This window comes from Homarus americanus, unplaced genomic scaffold (genome assembly GCF_018991925.1).
Source record: "Homarus americanus isolate GMGI-L3 unplaced genomic scaffold, GMGI_Hamer_2.0 scaffold31887, whole genome shotgun sequence".
NCBI classification, from domain to species: domain Eukaryota; kingdom Metazoa; phylum Arthropoda; class Malacostraca; order Decapoda; family Nephropidae; genus Homarus; species Homarus americanus.
This window is the reverse complement of record NW_024750920.1, coordinates 51,451-74,506: the sequence shown is the minus strand read 5'-3', so window position 1 is coordinate 74,506 and position 23,056 is coordinate 51,451. Positions and strand designations below refer to the sequence as shown.

The 23,056-nt window shown below is 41.9% G+C and overlaps 4 protein-coding genes across 4 annotated transcripts; all 4 read right to left on the bottom strand.

The window, feature by feature from the left end:
• Positions 1-709: 709 nt before the first annotated feature.
• LOC121854505 lies at positions 710-5,914 on the bottom strand. Its single transcript, XM_042349185.1, has 7 exons — positions 5,893-5,914; positions 4,901-5,007; positions 4,229-4,378; positions 3,349-3,684; positions 2,872-2,973; positions 2,370-2,489; positions 710-1,381 (listed from the first exon to the last, which is right to left on the bottom strand). The coding sequence occupies exons 2-7, from the start codon at positions 5,000-5,002 to the stop codon at positions 1,139-1,141; spliced, it is 1,053 nt and encodes a 350-aa protein (XP_042205119.1). The 5' UTR covers positions 5,003-5,007; positions 5,893-5,914; the 3' UTR covers positions 710-1,138.
• A 3,050-nt stretch (positions 5,915-8,964) lies between these two features.
• Positions 8,965-13,670, bottom strand: LOC121854504. Its single transcript, XM_042349184.1, has 7 exons — positions 13,636-13,670; positions 13,315-13,399; positions 12,967-13,131; positions 11,267-11,698; positions 10,229-10,357; positions 9,776-9,895; positions 8,965-9,633 (listed from the first exon to the last, which is right to left on the bottom strand). Exons 2-7 carry the CDS (start codon positions 13,396-13,398, stop codon positions 9,400-9,402), a joined length of 1,164 nt encoding a protein of 387 aa, XP_042205118.1. The 5' UTR covers position 13,399; positions 13,636-13,670; the 3' UTR covers positions 8,965-9,399.
• Positions 13,671-16,337: 2,667 nt separating this feature from the next.
• On the bottom strand, positions 16,338-17,467 carry LOC121854503. The gene is made up of 3 exons (XM_042349183.1): positions 17,336-17,467; positions 16,955-17,074; positions 16,338-16,756 (listed from the first exon to the last, which is right to left on the bottom strand). The coding sequence occupies exons 1-3, from the start codon at positions 17,405-17,407 to the stop codon at positions 16,520-16,522; spliced, it is 429 nt and encodes a 142-aa protein (XP_042205117.1). The 5' UTR covers positions 17,408-17,467; the 3' UTR covers positions 16,338-16,519.
• Positions 17,468-18,818: 1,351 nt separating this feature from the next.
• LOC121854510 lies at positions 18,819-22,250 on the bottom strand. Its single transcript, XM_042349189.1, has 4 exons — positions 22,206-22,250; positions 21,975-22,065; positions 21,320-21,445; positions 18,819-18,944 (listed from the first exon to the last, which is right to left on the bottom strand). Exons 2-4 carry the CDS (start codon positions 22,062-22,064, stop codon positions 18,819-18,821), a joined length of 342 nt encoding a protein of 113 aa, XP_042205123.1. The 5' UTR covers position 22,065; positions 22,206-22,250.
• Between the last annotated feature and the right edge of the window lie 806 nt (positions 22,251-23,056).

Sequence of the window (23,056 nt, the reverse complement as noted above, 5' to 3'; positions counted from 1 at the left end):
TCCATAGGTCTACCAGCCTGTGTGTGCAGAAGTATTTCCTTATGTTCGTTCAGCAGGACATGTTGGGGAGCTTGTACCCCTCTTGTTGGTGGTGCGTGACATCACATATAATGGTCTGGGTTCACGTTGTCCATCACTCTCAAGACTGTGAATGTCTCTCTGAGATCTGCCCTACTGTGTCTTGTCTGAAGAGTTGTTAGTCTTAAGTCTACCCGGATAATGGAGATAATAGTTCAGTCATCATCTTAGTCAGTCTGTGTTGCACCTTTACTAGGGATGTTAAGTCTTTCTGGAGGTAAGGTTTCCCTGCCCCTATACAGTAGTCCAGATGGGGACGTACGAGAGACTTATAAAGGTAATGGAACATTTTCTTAACTTTATACTATAAGATACAACGTATAATACTTTAGTCCTGGTTTGTTTTTCCCTCACTGCTGCCGCCACTCGTTGCTCCGCCAACATCTTTCTCCTTATCGACAGTATTCAGGAATTAACTGATAGTTGTGATTAGGGTTTTCATATATGGAACGTTAGTATTTATGCTTTTAATGACAATTTACCAGTTGCTAATTATATTTTCTTTTGTAAATGAAACGATTTTATATTTCAATGTTTTATTTATGAAAATTATGCATGATTATATAGTATTTTTTATAATTATAAAAGAAATATTAATATAATTTATTACATTAAGATTTTACTGAAAATCTATCTATCTATCTATCTATCTATCTATCTATCTATCTATATATCTATCTATCTATTTATCTATCCATCTAAGAAAAGATGAAAATGAGTGTATTACAGAAAACGTGTCGGGGTAACTTAGATATTCTGTAACGAAGTAGTTTTATAGAGAATTCAGATGTTATAACGATCCCCGGTGTGGGGACCAGCTTAGACCAGTTCCTGTTAGTTAGACAGCTTTTTGTATATAAGAGATAGTTTAGACCAGTTAATAGTTTATAGTCTCCAGTCAGCTCAGAGAACGAGCATTTACTTTTATCCTCTTCATCACTGATCGGGTCGTTAGCCGCTTGGGCGATCGGTCACGTCTCTGTTACGCACTGTTAATAGTTAGACTCAACGTACACAAATTCCTTTTTCTAATCCTCTCGTTTTCTCTGTCTTTCTCTTTCTAGATCAATTCTAATTCATTGGCAGACTCGGCGCCAACTAACAAACTGAACAATGTCTCCAAGTCATCCGTTCTCCCTCCATTATTAGGCAAGAGGCTGAGGTCGACTCGGTGTACGTTCTTCCTGAGGTCGTGTTTGAGGCAGGCAGACAGTCGCTCCTCCTTCTCACACTTGATGAAGGCCTTGAGACGCTGTAGCTGGTGCGGGACGGCTGACTGTTGCTTCTCAAGGGGTAAACATAGCTGAAAGTATAAAATTTAAATGTAATATATTTAATTTGGACGTGATATGTAGAAATTTAAAAGTGGTATATTGCATTTGAACGTGATATATTTAATTCGAACGTGGTATATTGAATTTGAACGTGATATGTTGAATTTAAACGTGATTTTTTATAATTTGAACACTATAGTTGAATAATAGTTGTGTGGGTTAGTACAAGTGATAAATACTTGATAAACGTAGTAAAGAATAAATAAAGAATAAATCAATGATTAATGGAGTGACAGATAGAAAATGGAAGGAAATAAGAGAATGAAAGACAATTGTGACTAAGAGGAAGACACAACGGGTGAGACGTGCGCAGGTGACGAAATTATGGTATGCATTGTTTTACTTAAGTTTATGTTATGTGTGAGTGAGTTAGTGTTCTTAATTTCTCTGTCTCCCTCTTTCTCTCTCTCTCTCAACCTCTAGTTCTCTTACTTCATCTCTCTCTCTCTTTATATCTCCCCTATCATAAGCGACTGCAATCAAAAGCTTTTCTTCTTTCTCTCTCCTTCTCCACCTCCCACTGTCTCTCCGTCTCTCTCACGAATCACCATGACTGATACTCAAAAAATGACTGGCGAAGCATACCAGGATAGAACCATAAACGATTAATTCTCCTCAAAAAGAGTCGAGTCACAGAACAGAATAACCTTCATGTTTACGTGTTGATGTCTGGCGTTCTCTTTATAATCGTCCCCGGAATTTCAAGGTTACTGAGACTTATTTTGGATGTTGAGGTGATACTGTCATGTCCTGTGTAAAGAATATATATATATATATATATATATATATATATATATATATATATATATATATATATATATATATATATATATATATATATATATATATATATATATATATATATATATATATTTATGCTATTAGACCGACACTGAGAGAGAGAGAGAGAGACAGACAGAGAGAGAGAGAGAGAGAGAGAGAGAGAGAGAGACTTACCGCCATATCCCTACAGTACTCAATAGCAGAGATCAGGTCATTTTTCAAGGGGACAGCAACAGGTTGGTTGAACACGTTGGTTGCCAATCCCTCAAAGTTAATATCCAGCTCCTTGTTAACCTGCGTGGAATTAACATGTTAGAGAGTGTTAATATCGGGAGTTAACATGTAAAATAGTGTTTATATCGGGAGTTAACATGATAAATAGTGTTAATATCAGGTGTTAACGTGTAAAGTAGTGTTAATATCGGCTTTTAATATGACAAATAGTAATAATATTGGAAGTTATTATCTAAAAACGTGCTAACATCGTTAGTTATTATGTGTTAATATCGTTAATTAACATGTTAAATACTGATACTATAGGTCGTTAACAATATTGATATCTAACAAAGTTAATAATGTTGACACCGACATCTAGCATTAATATTAACAACACGTATCTAACACTTCATTAATGTTAACATAATCTAACATGTTAATAATGCTTAGGTTAACTCACCACTCCCAGTCTGGTGAGAACACAGGTGAAGTTACCCACCAACGCCAACACCTTCTTCATGGCGTCTTGTATCTCTGACCTCCCCAGCACCAGGGCCCGCTTCTGGGGTCAAACAGGGGTCATAAGGTCAAACAGGGGTCATAAGGTCAAACAGGGGTCATACAGAGATTCAAGCGAGTGATTCAAGCAGAGGTCAGTATCAAGAGCATGTTAATATATAAATTCAAGATATATTATATAAAAAACTAATACAGAATTGGTCTAAATATTTAACATTAATTAGCAAATTGTTTGAACCTGTCTGGCCAACACGCTTGATCGGCACGCTTCAGAGAGACAGTAATGATATTTAGGGGTGTCTCTGTCTCTCTAAGGTTAGTGTCTCTCTTTGATGTCTCTCAAAGGTTAGTGTCTCTTTAATATATCTCTAAGCTTGGCTGCTCACTAACTAAATACTAAATTGATAAGTTAACCTACTTGGCGGAAGTTAGGGAGGCGGGGGCCGAAGGGGAGGCCTTGTCTTGAGGGTATGAAGGACCCTGGGTGGAGCACCTGCTGGGGGGAGCCGCCCTCACCCTGCAGTGCTGGCGGTTGGGAGAATACTCCAGGTTGCTGTGAAAATACTCCCGGCTGACGGGAAAATACCCCAGGTTGCTGAGCAAATACCCCAGGTGGTTGGGAAAATACCCCAGGCCGTTGTGAAAATACCCCAGATGGCTGGGAAAATACCGGTTGTTGGTGAAATACTCCAGGTGGTTGGGAAAATACTCCAGGTGGTTGGGAAAATACTCCAGGCTGCTGCACCGTCCCTCCCTGCAGGAAGAAAGTAGAGTTATATATAAGTTGAGAGGCAGAAGTCGTGTCATCACCTGGCGGTAATACTCTAGTGTGGAGCACCGGGCGGGAACACCGTCTGTAGTGACGCGTGAGGAAATCTTGAGGTACCAGAGTTAGACCTCGCTGGCCCGGTGTACACTGAAAAGAAGTCACCTACAAACTTTTGACTCGGCCTGAGCTGACCCATGACACTACGAGCGGTGCGGGGGCGATTTTAGACCCTGTGAGTGTTGCGCTGCTGCGGTTTCAGTTGTAAAATTACATCATGGTTGTGGTTTTTTAACCTTGCAAAGTGCGGGTGAAGAGGTGGATGCGGAACCAATGAATGGAATCACACATGGCCTCAGTTTAATCGACCCCAACACACACACTGCTCTCTCAGATGGTAATAACAATACTACATCAACATTAAAATAAACAAAAACACTAATTTGTCAGCATCTCGTGAACTTTGACCTGTGAGGACTCGTGTATCTGAAGGTATTTGACCTTTTTAAGAACGGCAAAAAACAGCTCGCACCTGAGGGAAGTTGAAGGCGAAGGGCGTGAGCCGAGACGATCCAGGAGGCCTATTGTGTGTCGTGGTTTGGGTATTACACTCTCTCCTCGCTACTGCCACCCTCTGTAGGTAGTCCTGGTACACTCTCTCTCCCAGACACTCTCCCATCACCTGAAACACAACGCACACGCCTTCTTAACACTCTTATGCAACACTTGATATTTATAGACACATTATGGACGTTTTTAACACACACAAACACACACACACACACATGCTTTTCGTGTTGTTATTATTATTATTATTATTATTATTATTATTATTATTATTGTTATTATTATTATAATTATTATTATTATTATTATTATTATTATTATTATTATTATTATTATTATTATTATTATTATTATTATTATTATTATTATTATTATTATTATTATTATTATTATTATTATCATTAGTAATAGTAGTAGTAGTCATAGCAGTAGTAGTAGTAGTAGTAGTAGTTGTAGGATATTTAATTTTAAGGTAATAAAATGGCGGCGAAGGTGTGGCTATTGGGGGAGGATGGAGGCCACGTTTAAAAAAAAGTAGCAGCAGTAGTAGCAGTAGTCATAGCAGTAGTAGTAGTAGCAGCAGTAGTAGCAGTAGTCATAGCAGTAGAAGTAGCAGCAGTAGTAGCAGTAGTAGTACCTTGGTATAAGCGTAGTTCTGGTAGAAGGCTTCCTGGCCGCAGACAACGTGGATCAGCACCAACACCCACACACTCAGGGCCGCCCTCCACACCACCACCATCCTGCCTGCTAATACAAATTTAGTCTCAGCTAAATGTATAGAGATAGATAGATAGATAGATAGATAGATAGACTTAGGCAGTGTTGGTATATAAAGACCGTAAACAGTAAGGTGAGACAAAATGGCATAAAGGTTGAACTGAGACTCGACAGGGCTGGGAGTTAGCTATGGGCCAATCACGTACAGAGAGTCATTAACCCTTAAAGTCAAGTACATCAATCATTTAAGTTGTTCTGAAGACATATCTAGATGAACAGAACACGTACACAGGGCCTCAATATTATTCGAAGGACTTCTAGATGAACAATTTACGTACACTGACTTAGAAACTTGTTCAGAGGATATTGTAGAATGTGGGTGAACAAATTACGTTCACAAATCCCCTGATAAATGAGCAAATAACGTATGAAGATCCAGAAAATTGGTCCAAGTGCTTTGACACAGAAGACATTTCTCAGTCGAGTACCCATATCTGGAGCTGCCGGATACCCCCCCCCCCACGAGAGGTCACAGCTTTAGGCTTGAAAATGTCACAAGAGTTCAGTCAACTGCCAGGGCAAACTTTTATGGAAAGTTGTGAACTGTTGTAAAAACCTGCCAGAGATTGTTGTGACGGCACCGAGTGTGAGCTGTTTCAAGACCAGACTTGACCAACACTGGAGCAGGTTCAGATACATTCAGGAGCCGGTGCATGCCCAGTGCCTGCCAACAGTGTGTAACAGAGACGTGACCGATCGCCCAAGCGGCTAACAGACCGATGAGTTGTAAAGAGGATAAAGTAAACTAAAATCACGTAAACATCTTAAAAGTTCTTCTATATGAACAAAACAAGTACAGAGAACAACTACGTACCCTCAGCGTCACAGTAAGATCCTCGTTCATGTCCTTACCTTAACAAGCGCGTGTCAGACTGCAAGCAACACAGATAATGTTTCCTGGCTTTATATATGTATAGAGGGAGAGAGAGAGAGAAGGGAGGAGGGTGGCGTAATGATGATAGCGGACCTCCCTTCCTGTATGACCCCCGTGTGTGTGTGGAGGTGGGTGTGGTCGCTTGCTCCACCGGTACACAACCTTGACAGTGCTTCAGGGTCGTGTGAGGCAACATAACTATTTACGCCTGGTACGCACTTCTTCCTCTCCACTGTACGCATCATCTACCATCTCAAAATCTACCACTATCGAGGATATTGCATTCTATCCTAGCCTAGGTTAGGTTAAGTTAGGTTAGGTTGGGTAATAAATCATGAACATACCTTTAATATTATAAGCATATATAAAATATCATCATCTCATTTACATACCCTTAATATACCTCCCCTGTATTATACATCTTCAATGACATCCTCGTGATCAGGTAAGTGTGATGTCAGAGAGTAATTACCGTTGTTGTTTATGTTAGAGAAAGTGGTGGTACGGTTGCCTGCTTATATCTTCCACCCTTCCCTTGTTTCCTCTGTCCCTCCCTTTCCTTCCCAAGGACACCCCCAACCTACACTTGGACACCCCGTAACTGAAGTCTGGATTTGCCCTATCTGTTGTAATATGTTCTTTATATATTTCTATGTTACCTTCCGCACACTACTACTACTACTTTGCTGTCACTCGGAATCGAGTATGACGATCATCCTACTATGATAAACCGATACGAGCTATTAAGGATGTCACCTACGTTGGTGAGTTCTGAGGTGACTAAAGAGGCCGATACGGGACCGGCAGTGTCGTCCACAGATGTGACACGTGTGGAGGGCTACATATAGTGCGGGAGGGGCGGCTGCAGGGTCTTTTCGGCGCTGGCGCTTGTCTGCCTTGGTATGTAGTCGGGTCGGGCCAAGTCGAACGTATTGGCACCTTCTCGTTTCGTGCTACTTCAAGCGTTACGGTGTGGAGTAATCGTCTCCCAGGTGAGGGGGTCGATTTGGCGCTTTTTCAGGTTTGTCTTAAGACTATCCTGATACCTTTTCAGTTGCCCGCCAGCGTTACGTTTACTATTCGTTAGGTGACTGAAAAGTAGCTGCTTTGGCAGTCTACTGTCATCCATGCAGGTAACATGGCCAGTCCAGCGTAGTTGTTCATGGACAATGGTGGCCTCGATGTTCCTCCTACAGTTGGTGACAGTGATTGGTAGGCACCAGGACGTGACCACATGCCAGTGGGCCTATGCGCCGTCCCTCTGGGGCCAACTGCTACTCCGAGATCCCCTGCTGGTCTAGCCTGGGCCCACGAGGCACCCAGTTACCGTGTGTTGCCACGAGGAGGCACAGCAGGAGTGTTGATGGTGAAGAGGCTGTGTACTGGCAGGGGAAGACTTACGCAAGTTGCTTCCCTGTTCGCCACGAGGGCTAGCCAGCGGCGGTAGCTGAAAGCGAGAGGTGCAAGCAATGCCTGCACCTTAACACTGACATAAAGCTGCCATACTAGACGCATTACACCAACCTGTGTGCGCGCGCGCGCACCCCCCCCCCACACACACATACATACACAAACAATCACACACACACACACACACACACACACACACACACACACACACACACACACACAACCTTGACTCAGCCATCATTAGGTAAAACATAAACACAGAGAATTATATGTTCCGGACCAGAGATGTTTTTTTGCATTAGTGTCGTGGAGTTACCTCTCACCAAGGCCACAGGATGCACCGGTCAGGTGTCTTTGTGTATATTTGTCTCTAACATAAGTGAGAATTTTATTTTGTGTATGTGTGTGATGTGTGTGTTTGTGTGCATTGTGTTCTTGTGTGTGTATGTGTGTGTGTGTGTGTCGCCCACACGTGAGTTGAATCCTCGCGTGGCAGCAACTACTGTACATACCTAAAGCATAAATTTTCTTAATTAACCCACAAGTTTGTTATATTATATAGTACGTGGAAATAATAATGTCCAGGAGTAAAAAATAATGAAAACATATATAATATGGTTGGATATATTATCATGTTATACAATATACAATGTACACTTAAGACGGATGCAGCTATCATAATGTAAGTAGTTGTTTAAATATCCCAACAACGAGAAGAACAATCATCATCAAACTCTACATATTTTTAGAATAATGATTTAGGACAAAGGGATAATATTTTTTGATACAATAGGACCAAAATCAAGGTCACAGCAGAAGGTTATGGTTCAAGGTGAAGAGTTTGGATGACAGAGTTAAGGTGAAGGTCCATCCTTGGCAATAACACGCTGACGTCATGCAGGAGATGTGTCGAGGGAGCTATACCCGGCGGAGCTTTGTCGTGTGTACCGGACTAGTTACACACTGTGAGTACGTGTGTGTGTGTGTGTGTGTGTACAAGACTTGTTGCATAGTGTGAGTGTACGTGTGTGTGTGTGTGTGTGTGTGTACAAGACTTGTTGCATAGTGTGAGTGTACGTGTGTGTGTGTGTGTACAAGACTTGTTGCATAGTGTGAGTGTACGTGTGTGTGTGTGTACAAGACTTGTTGCATAGTGTGAGTGTACGTGTGTGTGTGTGTACAAGACTTGTTGCATAGTGTGAGTGTACGTGTGTGTGTGTGTACAAGACTTGTTGCATAGTGTGAGTGTACGTGTGTGTGTGTGTACAAGACTTGTTGCATAGTGTGAGTGTACGTGTGTGTGTGTGTGTACAAGACTTGTTGCATAGTGTTTACGTTCATATTATTAATAGTAATTTTTTTAAATATTAAATAACAAGAATGGTAATAATGATAATAATATATTAATGCGAAGAGGAAAATTATTATTATTATTATTATTATTATTATTATTATTATTATTATTATTGTTATTATTATTATTATTATTATTATTATTATTATTATTATTATTATTATTATTATTATTATTATTATTATTATTATTATTATTATTATTATTATTGTTATTATTATTATTATTATTATTATTATTATTATTATTATTATTATTATTATCCTCAGGTAAACTAAACACAACAGTCACTGTACTTTTATTAACAACAAACACTGATTCACTTCTTTGTTTACAAGTTAAATGGACCTAAGTGTAGACAGCCTGAAGGACACTTTACGGTTTACTGTAAACTAGAAAGAGGGGAAGTATACCTGTAGTGAAGTATACCTGTAGTGCAGTATACCTGTAGTGAAGTATACCTGTAGTGAAGTATACCTGTAGTGCAGTATACCTGTAGTGAAGTATACCTGTAGTGAAGTATACCTGTAGTGTAGTATACCTGAAGTGAAGTATACCTGCAGAGACTCCCTTCGTCAGGTAAACCAGAAGGTATTTGGATTCTGTATAATACACTGACGGAAAAATGCAAAAAGACACTTGACTGAGAAAGACACTGGACTGAGAAAGACACTGGACTGAGAAAGACACTTGACTGAGAAAGGTGCTGACAGAGAACCACTTAAAAGACCTCCATATCGCCAGCCCCTACCAGGATAGTCATCAACTGGTCGACAGGCTCGGTTCGTCTCCCGTCGTCTGGTAGAGCTGACAGGTCGAACTGGTCAAGGTTATTTCTGAGGTCTTGCTTGAAGCAGGAGGTCAAGCGGGAGTTCTTCTCGCACTTGAGGAAGTCCAACAGACGATGTAACTTCCACGGCAGACCAGACTTGAGTTGTTCCACTGGCAAACACTCCTGGGGGGGGGGGGTGTGAGAGAGAGAGATGGTTAAAACATTAAAACAAAACAAATGGGCCGGTATAAACAGATAGATAGATAGATAGATAGATAGATAGATAGATAGATAGATAGATAAATAGATAGATAGATAGACTCACCACATAAGACCTGCACATATTGACCCCATCCACCAGATCACCCTTGAGAGAGGCGTCGAGTGGCCGATCGCTGTAGTAATTTATGAAGGCCTCGTATTTAATGTTTAAGTCTCCGTCGATCTGTGGGAAAAACATCACAGAAAACGGGTGAATAAATGGGGGAAGACAACAGAGAAAACGGGTGAATGAATCAATAAACAGACCAAGAGTAAATGTGACCCCAAGATTATATCAACATGACCTACAACTGACTTAAAATGACGTAAAAATGACCTACAATATTCTGGTGTGACCTGACACGGCCTAGATAAGCAATTAATGGACTAGTCTGACATAATATAAACCATAACTGACCTAAAATAACCTTAAACGATCCCAAATTATCCTAAAACTGACCCCCTTCCCCCCCCCCCAAAATAAGGGATAGATTGACCCGATAGAGGTAATACTGACGGCGTTGATAGAGGTCAAGACACAGGTCATGTTACTGAGGGCAGCGTTAAGGTCGTGGATGGAGGTAGTTATCGAGTCGTAGTCCCATGAGTACTGGCGACGAGAGTTGTGTCCGGGTGATCCAGTACTCTGAGGGGAAGGAGACTTTCTTAATGATACTGGTTAATTATTATTCTATTTCATTATACATTTATTTATATATTTCTTACTTATTTCTATATCATATTTTATTCATTTCCCTAATTATGCTTTTGTTGATTATTAGTTATCATCCTAATTATGTCGTTTTTAAAGTCTGGGTCACATATGAAGAAAAAGTAATTACTGTCAACTGAAATAACAGGTAACTCTCAGATAATTTGGGGTAAAGAAACTCCAAATTAAAGCTCGACCCAAATAATTAATTTTTAATAATACAAAATGAATATATGTAGTTATAAAAATCCCACAATTGTGTTAGTAATTAGTAAATAATGATGATAACTTACATAATTTCGTACAAGTTTTATCACTGAAGCAACGGAGGAACATACAGTGAACAGAGAGACATACAAGGTAGAGAGAGAGAGAGAGAGAGGGAGAGTACCGAAGCGTTGACAAACAAAAAACTAAGTAAATCAAATCAAATCAGAGAGACAGCCAGACAGAGAAAGAGATAATTCAATTTCTCTCTCGTCTTACCCTAAAACTAAGAGACATTAACTCTCAAAAAATAATATAAACAATTAGTAACTGATGAAGCTAATTTGCATACGAGTTTCTGATCTTTTAAGAGACAATAATATTTAAATCATATGTCAACCAAGTCTTAATATAGAAATTAATGGGGAAATTAAGTCATAGTGGTTAGAAATGAACTTATTAATGGACACTTATATTACTTGAAGACCATGTTACTTACATTACTTAAATAGCCTGGCATAATGTGTCTTCTTACTTATAATAACAAAACAAATTTAAATAAAAGTGAAATTATTTGTTTACTTTTAGGTGTGTGTGTGTGTGTGTGTGTGTGTGTGTGTGTTCTAGCAGACTCACCTGATGAGTAGAAGGGCGATAGATATTTGGCTGGGGGAAGGGCGGTTGTGATTGGCTGCCTAGAACACCATAGTGGACTCCTGATTGGCTGGTGGGGACACCGTATTGGGATCCTGATTGGCTGATGGGGACATCGAATTGGGATCCTGATTGGCTCGTAAAAGGCTTGCTGGGATTATAGACAGTGAGTGGACGTGGGTTAAGGGGGTTAGTAACGGGCGTGTAGCGTGGGTTATAGCCAGTGAGTGGGCGTGGGCTAAGAGGGCTGGTAGTGGGAATGTAGCGGGAGTTATAGCCAGTAAGTGGGCGTGGGTTAGTAGTGGGCGTGTAGCGTGGGTTATAGCCAGTGAGTGGGCGTGGATTAAGGGGGTTGGTAGCGGGCGTGTAGCGTGGGTTGTTCCGTCTGGGGTTGAAGCCGCTTGAGGGTGAAGTCTGCAAGGAAATAGATAGATAGACACGTATTTTTTATGAATATTTTATTATCAGTAGACTTTTAATCCTGTCTGATGGGATGTTAAGAGAGTGAGTAAGGGGAGCAGTTTACATGTAGTATATACGAGGCGTCAAATATCTGTTGAGTTGGTGATAAAAGGAATTTATTTTCTTTAGTACAAGAATATTATTTTAAAGGAAACTAAAACTCTGGGACGAATTTCTTATTTTTATCTTTTCCTTATTTTTTTGTATACGGTGGAATGTATATACAGGGTGAGTCAAACGTCTCCATACATTGGCAAAATGATCACTTTATTATACAATCACTTGTAAGTCACAAAATATGCTCTATGGGGGCACCATTACATTTCAGCAAGATGGGGCGCCACCCCATTACGGTATCCGCTTGCGCCCTTGGCCGCCGTGGTCCCGTGGAGTGGCCTCCGAGGTCCCCAGACCTCACCCCCCTTGATTTTACTTGTGGGGGCACCTGCAGGCCACAGTGCACCAGGTGAAGATACAAAACACGGTCCAGCTAAAGGAACGCTTTCGTGATGAGTGTGTGAGCATAACACCAGAGTTGTTAACGCGCGTTCGCCATGAGTGGGAGGAACACATCCGTATGTGCATTCAGTATAATGGTGCCCACATAGAGCATATTTTGTGACTTACAAGTGATTGTATAATAAAGTGATCATTTTGCCTGTGTCTGGAGACGTTTGACTCACCCTGTATAACGTGTGTATTTATCTACATAATTATGTTTCTATTGATCATATTGAAAGCTTTGAAATATAAATAATAATAATAATGATAATAATAAACGGTTTATTAATAGAGTTGCAGCCGGTGGCTGAAAATATACACTTATATTAGATTTAGACATAATGATATAATATGCATTGAATACATTTACAGGGCTGTACAGTACATAAATCAGGAGTTGTTTATTATTTTACTGAAAGGCTGAGACACGGAGCAAAATACGTCACGTTTTGTAAACTTCATCAAGTGTGTTGTTATGTTTTTGATGTTTTAAGTCACATACAGTTACTTTATGGTTATTTATAGAGTAACTGTAGAGTAAGGTAAGTAAATAGCCAGTTACTCAACTCTTAATATGAGTAAGTAGGTGAGGATGAATCAACCAAGTGGCACGGTGAGTCAGTTTAACTATAGGGACACCCAAATTAGTAAGATGAGTCAGTGTACCGCTGACTCACCTCACCGGAAGAATATAATGAGTAAATCTACCACTTGTTCACCTGGGTGGATGAGAGGGGGCGGGAGGAATAATAGACGTTTGGGTTACTACGTCCTGGGGCAGCGAGGAAGGCGGTGATTGGTTGTTGGTTGCAGTTGACCTGAGCTGAGGAGATCTGTGATAGGTAGTGACCGTATTCACCTGACCCGAAACAACTGCTTATTACCTGTAGATCAGAGGTTAGTATTAATTTAGTGTTAGGTTAGTGCTAGTGTTAGTCAGGTTAGATTACCGTTAATGTTAGGTTAGTGTTAGGTTAGATTAGTGTTAGTGTTAAGTCAGGTTATGTTAGGTTGAGTTAGGTTTGGTCATAGAAAGTTTGTGGAAAAGTCACACACACACACAGTACCTTGTTGAAGGCGTACTTGTTGAAGAAGTCTTCCTGAGTCAGACCCATCATCAGGACGCTCAGCAGCACAACGACCCTCACCATCCTGTAGGAGAGCTGTGTTAGTGCTGAGGTGCTGGGAGGGTAGTATGGTGCTGGGAGGGTAGTATGGTGCTGGGAGGGTAGTATGGTGCTGGGAGGGTAGTATGGTGAAGGTATACGATCATTATGTTTCTAATTCTAGTTTGTGGTACAGATGGTCACTACTAAAGACTGGCTACTATTAACGGTTCATACCTGAGTACTATCAGTGTAATGGGGTAAAATATTGGGTTGTCTCACCTGGGTTCGGTAGTGGTTGTAGTAGCAGTAGTAGTAGTAGTAGTAGTAGTAGTTACTTCTTCGGGTAGTAGTAGTAGTGGGTTATAGTCGTAGTAGTAGTTACTTCTTGAGGCAGTAATGGTAGTGGTGGTCGCTGGTCGGTCAGATGGGCAAGAGAGAGAGGAACTACTTCGTCAGATCAACTCCTAAGACTCAATGTGGCTGAGTACACTGTCTGATATATATCCTGACGATGCTTTGTTGAAGGCAAGCGGTCACTCACCCACCCACACACATCACGCCTCACTCACTCACACACACACATCACGCCTCACTCACACACATATATACATACATACACAGACGCTTTTCTTGTTGCTAAAAAGTTCATGTTTCCTGTTATCGTGTCAATGTCCTTCCTGGTATCTATTTTCGTGTGTGTGTGTGGATGGGCTGCTATCAACTAGAGCAGCAAGGTCTCAACCCAACCAGGAACAAACACCTACCCACACCCCCACCCACCAACTTCACACCCTCCCCACCCACCAACTTCACACCCTCCCCACCCACCCACACCCCCACCACACCCACTGACACACCTCTCCCACCCACCCACTACCACTCCCCACCCACCCACCCACACCCTCCCCACCCACTAACCGCCCACCTACCACACCCTCCCCACCCACTCAACACCCCCACCCACCAACACCCCTCCCCACCCACTAACACCCTTCCCACCCACCCACACGTCCCCTACCCACACCCTCCCCCCACCCACTAACACCCCCACCCACAACACCCTCCCCACCCACCCACACCCTTCCCACCCACACCCTCCCCACCCAACACCTCACTCACCCACACACACACACCCTCCCCACCCACCCACCAACACCCTCCCACCCACCCACGTCCCCTCACACACCTCTCCCACCTGCCAACACTTCCTCACACAATCCTCACCACCCACCCACCCACAGAATAAACACTTCACTGTGAACAAGGAAACTTAACTGAGGCAGCCAAGAATTGATAAACGTCTGTGATTGTCGGGCCTTCAAGACGACAGGAAGGGCAGGGGGATGAGGAAGAGCGGGGGTGACAGGGGGAAGGAAGAGCGGGGTGAAGAGCGGGAGGGGAAAGTAGAAGGACTGAGGGAGGGAGGAAGGAAAGGGTGGAAAGGGGATTTATGATCGTCCGGGATGACCTAGCATTAATAATAATAATAATAATAATAATAATAATAATAATAATAATAATAATAATAATAATAATAATAATAATAATAATAATAATAACAATAATAATAATAATATAAAAAATAAATAAATATTAACCTCAAATTTGAACGTTCTCCACCAGTTGACCCTCCATCAACCTTGTCCTTGGGCTTCGGGCGGGCGTGGCGTACGTGAACGCTCGAGTTGGCGTTAAATCTCTGATAAATGTTGCACCTTTTTGTCAGTGGCGTCACACTGGCTGGCTTGACAGGGGTGACGGGGCATATCTTGGTCAACCTTGGACAGTACATAAACACTGGACAGTACATACAGTAAACAGCCTGGAAAGTACTTAGATACTCTAGCCAGTACATAGCCACCCAAGGCAGTACTCTGACGCTTTGGACAGAACACAGACCCTGGACAGTACATAGACACCGAAAAGCGAAATTCATTATAGGTTAGATTAGGTTATGTTCTTTGAGCCTATCATACCCAGTACAGAAGACACTGCCTTACAGATCTGCGTGGAGACTGTGTGAACGTTTGTACTCTTATGGGAGACCTCATACATAGCACGGGAGGACAATGTATTATTATTATTGTGACGACTCTGTCCCCTCCTCACTCTACCACCACTTGCTCCAACTTGACACCAGGAGAAGAAGCTGTTTCACGAAGCTACTCGACCCCAGTGAGCACAGATTCAGAACAAGTTTCCCATCTGACTATGAGACCGAGGTATCGAGGCAAGTGTGTCTGACTGGTAAGCTGAGTCTCCACTGTCTCTCCTCTAGGGCCTACGGTGTTCCTCTGCTGATGGTGTTGTGATGGTTTGATGGTTGTGGACTACGGCGTTAATCCCTGGTTCCTTGTGGTTGGCCATCGCTACCTAGACTTGCTACCCGAGCTGCCATTTCTATCAGGTTTTTGTGTTGTTGTTGTATACAGTAGGTGTATTTAATGTTTAAAGTAAGAATAATTGGGTAATATTCTGGTGTGTTTTGGTAGATGTATAGATGTGTTTTACTTGTGTTATTTAATGTACCTAATTAACTAACATAATCATAACTTAATATAAATATTATTAAATGACTTAGTTTACATAATAATCTTCTCACCCCTTTAATAACTTAATTTGTCTGCCACCAACAGTTATTCTTGTGTGTTCCTTCCTTGCCTCCTCCACGTATGTCAACCCCTACATTAGTCACTCCATATTTTTACTTGTCAACTTTACCTTTCCTCAATACTGTAGGGAGCAGGGAGGGACATCACATTATTATTATTATTATTATTATTATTATTATTATTATTATTATTATAACTTTGGATCATCATAATATTACATATCATAATTATAATAATTTCAGTTCAGTAATAATTTATTTCTATCTTTTTTGGCACATCTTAATTATCCATATCTTTCTCTTTCTCGTCTCTCTCTCTCTCTCTCTCTCTCTCTCTCTCTCTCTTACAAGGAAATAATAAATAATCATATTTGTTCTATACACTTTATTAAAATGTATTGGATTTTTGAGCTGAGGTGACAAGTGGATAGTGGGTACTGGAGAGTGGTTTGTGGATTGTGGATACTGTAGAGTGGATAGTGGAGAGAGAGAGAGAGAGAGAGAGAGAGAGAGAGAGAGAGAGAGAGAGGGAGAATGGTCTCCCTAGATAGCCTAGAAGAAATCCAATTCATCCAGTGTTCCAGCTGCCGTTAAGATGATGGCGAGATTATCAATAGGTCCAGCACCACCGATGTCAGGAATGGCTGAGAATTCCACTAAATTAATATTATCCCTCAAATCCTTCTTGAGGCAGGAAAACCGACGTAATTTCCTCTCACACTTGGCGAAGGAGAGGATTCGGAAGACAGTTGGTGATGGCACGGTGAGTAACTCGAGTGGCATACGGTCCTGGAAACACACACACACACACACACACAGAAGTAGTGTTATTTATTGGTTAAAACAGACTGAAAAAACTGTCTTTATATATTTTAGTACAGTTCTCAACACGATAAATAAATTGATAATTGAATAGAAAGATAGATATTTAAACAGGCAGACAGACAGAGATAGAATAAGAACGAAAGGCAGAGTTAACAAACATACCGACTGTTCCTTGCAGTATCGGACGCTTAGAACCAAGTCTTCCCTCAGATAAGAGTCGATAGGAATGTTGACATATTGATTGATGGCTTCATTCAGGTTTATGTTGAGGTTATCATCAATCTGTGTTGGGAGGGAGATAGTAGAGATTCTTAGTGTAGTGTCATGTACATTCTCAAAGGTTCCTTCGTTAAATTTTCCTCCTAACTGGTGATGTGAGAACGTATCTAACTGACTCACTTAAGCTACGACACAAAGATGGATTCTCAAAGGTTCCTACGTTAAATTTTCCACCTAACAAATACTACTACAACCTACCACCACCTACCACTACTATACCACCACCACCTACCACAACTGCCACCACCTACCACTAGTACTCACCAGTCCCATCACCCTCAGTTGACAGGTATAGTTACTTATGCCGGCGTGGACTGCAGCGAGTGAGGCCTCCATGACATCTCTATTGATCAAAGGCTCGACAGCTTGGCGGCCCTGGGGGGGCGGGGGGGAGAAGTGGTTAATTGCCGATAATTATATGGTAAGGTCTTATAATAAAGGCTGGCGATAATTATAGGGTAGGGTCTTATAATAAAGGCTGGCGATAATTATAGGGTAAGGTTGTATAATAAAGGCTGGTGATAATTATAGGGCAGGGTCTTATAATAAAGGCTGGCGATAATTATAGGGTAGGGTTGTATAATAAAGGCTGGTGATAATTATAGGGTAGGGTCTTATAATAAAGGCTGGCGATAATTATAGGGTAGGGTTAGGGTCTTATAATAAAGGCTGGCGACAATTATAGGGTAGGGTTGCATAACAAAGGCTGGTGATAATTATAGGTAGGGTCTATAATAAAGGCTGGTGATAATTATAGGGTAGGTCTATAATAAAGGCTAAGATAATTATAGGTAGGGTCTATAATAAAGGCTGGTGATAATTATAGTAGGTCTTATAATAAAGGGCTGGCGATAATAGGGTAGGGTTGTATAACAAAGGGGCTGGTGATAATTATAGGGTAGGGTCTATAATAAAGGCTGGTGATAATTATAGGGTAGGGTCTATAATAAAGGCTGGCGATAATTATAGGGTAGGGTCTTATAATAAAGGCTGGCGATAATTATAGGGTAAGGTTGTATAATAAAGGCTGGTGATAATTATAGGGTAGGGTCTTATAATAAAGGCTGGCGATAATTATAGGGTAGGGTCTTATAATAAAGGCTGGCGATAATTATAGGGTAAGGTTGTATAATAAAGGCTGGTGATAATTATAGGGTAGGGTCTTATAATAAAGGCTGGTGATAATTATAGGGTAGGGTCTTATAATAAAGGCTGGCGATAATTATAGGGTAGGGTCTTATAATAAAGGCTGGTGATAATTATAGGGTAGGGTCTTATAATAAAGGCTGGCGATAATTATAGGGTAGGGTCTTATAATAAAGGCTGGTGATAATTATAGGGTAGGGTCTTATAATAAAGGCCAGTGATAATTATAGGGTAGGGTCTTATAATAAAGGCTGAAAAATATAGGGTAGGGTCTATAATAAAGGCTGGCGATAATTATAGGGTAGGGGTTGTATAACAAAGGCTGGGTGATAATTATAGGTAGGGGTCTTATAATAAAGGCTGCGATAATTATAGGGTAGGGTCTTATAATAAAGGCTGGGTGATAATTATAGGGTAGGGCCTTAGCTAACAAAGGCTGGTGATAATTATAGGGTAGGGTCTTATAATAAAGGCCATGATAATTATAAGTAGGTTTAAAAAATGCTATCTTAAGTGACAGATCTAATGAGAGAGAGAGAGAGAGAGAGAGAGAGAGAGAGAGAGGAGAGAGAGAGAGGACACACACTTACTGCAATGGCGGTTAAGAAGGATGACGGCAGGGTTGTTGCAGGGTGAACACTTGGGGGTAGAGGCCGGTGTTGGGGTAGAGGGGGGTGTTGGGGTACCCGTACACCTGCTGGGGGAGCGGCGCCACACTCTGCTGGGGGTGGGGGGGGACGGATATTTTTAGTTTGTTTATCTACCTGTGTGAGTCTGTCTATGTCTGTCTATCTGTTTGTTTGGGTGTTTGTTTTGTTAGTGTATGTGTATGTATTTGTTTGTTAATGTGTGTGTGTGCGACCTCAGCTCATCCGACGGTAACTCCCTAATTAAAGACGAAGAAGGCATCCTTCAGCACTAGAAAGAGCACTACCATTCGCTGCACAACCGAAACACTGATGTGGATGTCCTAACTATCCAGCAGGTCCCTCAGCATCCAGAGCTGACCCTCCTCAGCTATCCTAAATCCCTGGATGAGGTAGCTACTGCCATCAAACAGATGAAAAATAACAAAGCCTCAGGGCCTGGTGGAATCCCAGCCGAGGTTTATAAAGCAGGAGGACCTCTGCTTACCAGCCGTCTCCACTCTCTCCTGGAGAATATATGGGAAAAGGAGGAAATCTACCAAGCTCTTAAAGACGCCTCCATTGTCAATATCTATAATAACAAGAGAGACCGGTCAGACTGTGGCAACTACCGTGGGACCTCGCTGCTGTCTATAGCTGGCAAGATTATCGCCCGAGTCCTCCTGAACAGACTTCTTCCTGAGGCGGAAAACTTCCTCCCAGAATCTCAATGTGGCTTTAGACCATCACGTGGCACCACTGACATGATCTTTGCTGCCTGTCAGATACAAGAAAAGTGCGGAGAACAGCATCGTGACCTGTAGGCCTTCATCGACCTAACCAAGGCCTTCGACTCGGTCAAAAGGGAAGCCGTTTTGCCTGCCCACCACATTTCATCACCATTGTGAGGCAACTCCACGATGGCATGAACGGCAGTGTCCTGCACAATGGCACCCAGTCTGAGTTCTCCCCATCCAAACGGGGGTAAAACAAGGATGTGTACTGGCACCAACTCTCTTTTCCATTTTCTTGGCTGCCTTCCTTACTCGTGCAAGTGCCAATTTAGCCGGCAGGGTGGACATCAAGTACCGAATGAAGGGTCTTTTCAACATAAGATTACTTCAGGTAGGAACGAAGGTGACCACAGCTTCCATTACTGAACTTCAGTATGCCTCACCCTTGTCGCTTACACTGAACGCAACCTACAGAAGATCCTGAACACCTACACAGATGCGTATGCACACTTCGGCCTTGAGGTGAATGTACATAAGACTCAGATTCTCTTTCAGCCTGCCCTTGGTTCAGCCACACCTCCACCATCTAATGTTATCCACTTTCGGCATCTCGTCTCCCACCTGTTCACCACCGCGGACATCGAGGAAGAGATTCAACTTCAGATTAGATGTGCATCTCAAGCCTTTGGCAGACTTCGTACCCGTATCTTCAGCTGTAGGGAGCTGAAATTATCTACAAAGCTGCATGTATATCAAGCAGTGGTCTTCCCCACCCTGATATATGGCATCAAAATATGGGTCATATACAGGAGGCACCTCAAGGCACTTGAAAACTTTAACCAACGTAGTTTACCTTCCATCCTCCGAGTTATCTGGGAAGACAAGAGAACAAATGCCAGTATTCTCACTGACACCAAATGTAGAAGCATCGAGGCTACCATTATCCATGAACAACTACGCTGGACTGGCCATGTTGCCCGCATGGACGACAGTAGACTGCCGAAGCAGCTACTTTACAGTCACCCAACGAATAGTAAATGTAACGCTGGCGGACAATTGAAAAGGTATAAGGACAAACTTGAAAAAGTACCAAATCGACCCCTAACCTGGGAGACGATTGCTCCACACTGTAACGCTTGGAGGAGCACCACTAGAGTTAGCACGACTGCATACCAAGGCAGACAAGCGTCAGCGCCAAAAAGACCCTGCCGCCGCCCCTCCCGCACTATATGTAGCCCTCCACATTTGTCACACCTGTGAACGACCCTGCCGGTCCCGTATCGGCTTCTTCAGTCACCTCAGAACTCACCAACGTAGGTGACATCCTTAATAACTCACATCATTGTATCATAGCTGGATGGTCGTCATACTCGATTCCGAGTGACAGCAAAGTAGTAGTGGTAGTAGCAGCAGCAGTGTGTGTGTGTGTGTGTGTGTGTGTGTGTGTGCGTGCGTGCGTGCGTGTATTTCTATTCCTTTTTACCATTAAATAACAATAATAATAATTTTTGTTTTGATATATTAAAGTGAATAAACTTCTCATGACTTAAGATTTAACATCATTAATTGTTAATTCTACAAAGCACCTTAAGGAGTCTAGTAAAAATAATCAGGGTAACTTATGGTTAATTTAGGTTAATTAAGGTTAATGACATAATAAAAAAAATGTCATTTACAGAAACAGTTGATGGATATATAATAGAGACAGACAGACGTAGGCAGATAGATAGTTAGTCACTCACCACTCCACCACTCCCGGTAAACTGTCCAGGATAAGCCAATGGCTGCTGGGAACACTCCTGCTTGGCGTAACCTACTCGTCTAATATAGTCGTAGTAAAGGTCGTTCCCGAAGCAGTTAGTCATCATCTGAGGTAGAGAGGGTGATGAGGCACTATACAGGTGACACTATAAAGGTAACACTATACAGGTAACACAATACAGGTAACACTATATAGGTAACACAATACAGGTAACACTATACAGGTAACACTATACAGGTAACATTATACAGGTGACACTGTAAAGGTAACACCATACAGGTAACACTATATAGGTAAGACTCTACAGGTAACACTTTACAGGTGACACTATATACAGTAGGTAACACTATACAGGTAGCACTATGTAAATAACACTACACAGGTAACACTGTACAGATAACACTACACAGGTAACACTACACAGGTAACACAATACAGATGATATTATTCACGGAACACTATACAGGTAACGGTACACAGGTAACACTATACAGGTAACAGTACACAGGTAACAGTACACAGGTAACACTATACAGGTAACGGTACACAGGTAACACTATACAGGTAACAGTACACAGGTAACAGTACACAGGTAACACTATACAGGTAACAGTACACAGGTAACAGTACAGTACCTTCGTAAAGCCATAAGCATTGTAGTAATCCTCCTCTCCCCGGCCCAGTACCGTCACCACCATGGCCATCACCAACACTAAACCGATCATCCTGTTACAGTGATGATAATGACAATAATAATAATAATGACAATGATAATAATAATAATAATAACAATTGTACAAATCACTAACTGTATAAAATGGATTGTAATTGGCAATCATCACCAATCACTTAACTGGGATTCTTACCTGATTTCTGACTGTCTGAAGGAGTTTGACTGGAAGTGACTGTAGGAGGAGGAAGAGGTGTCCTATTTATATATATATTCATTGAAGGGGGAGAGGGAGAGGGGGAGGAGGGGGAGGAGGGGGGACACACCTTGATAGTTCTCGGGACACGCCCCTCTCTCTCTCTCTCTCTCTCTCTCTCTCTCTCTCTCTCTCTCTCTCTCTCTCTCTCACCATCGCCTGGTAAGGAGGGAGTGGTAGTGGTAGTAGTGGTGGTGGTAGTAGGAGGAGGAGGAGGAAGAAGAGTAATAGTTGAAGGAAGAGAGTAAGATGAAGGAGGAGGAGGAGGAAGAAGAGTAGTAGTTGAAGGAAGAGAGTAAGAAGGAGGCGGAAGAGAAGGAGGAGGAGGTGGAGCAGGTTTCCATGGCAGCTTACACGACCTTGACGCAAAAAAGTGTTATACTCCATGTGTGACGTAATAGCTTTGTGGATGAGAACTTAAGAGTGTTACAAACGCTCACACACACACACACACACACACACACACACACACACACACACACACACACACACACACACATTACCCGTTCAACTACTCAAAGACCTTGTTCTACATTAATAATATAACCACTAACTACTTTAAGGGGGGAGGGTGTTGGGAGGTTAGGGGAGGGTGTTGGGAGGTTAGGGGGAGGGGGGGTGTCACATTAACAGTATGGTCAAGGCGGAAGTTAATTATCCGTAGATGATGGAGAAATCTCAGTCGAATTTGGCGCTGACATTAAACACCTGAGTTACGGTGGTGGTGTTAAGGTGTGGCTTGATGGGGAGAAGGAGGGAGAGGGGAAGAAGAGAAGGATAATAGGAAGGAA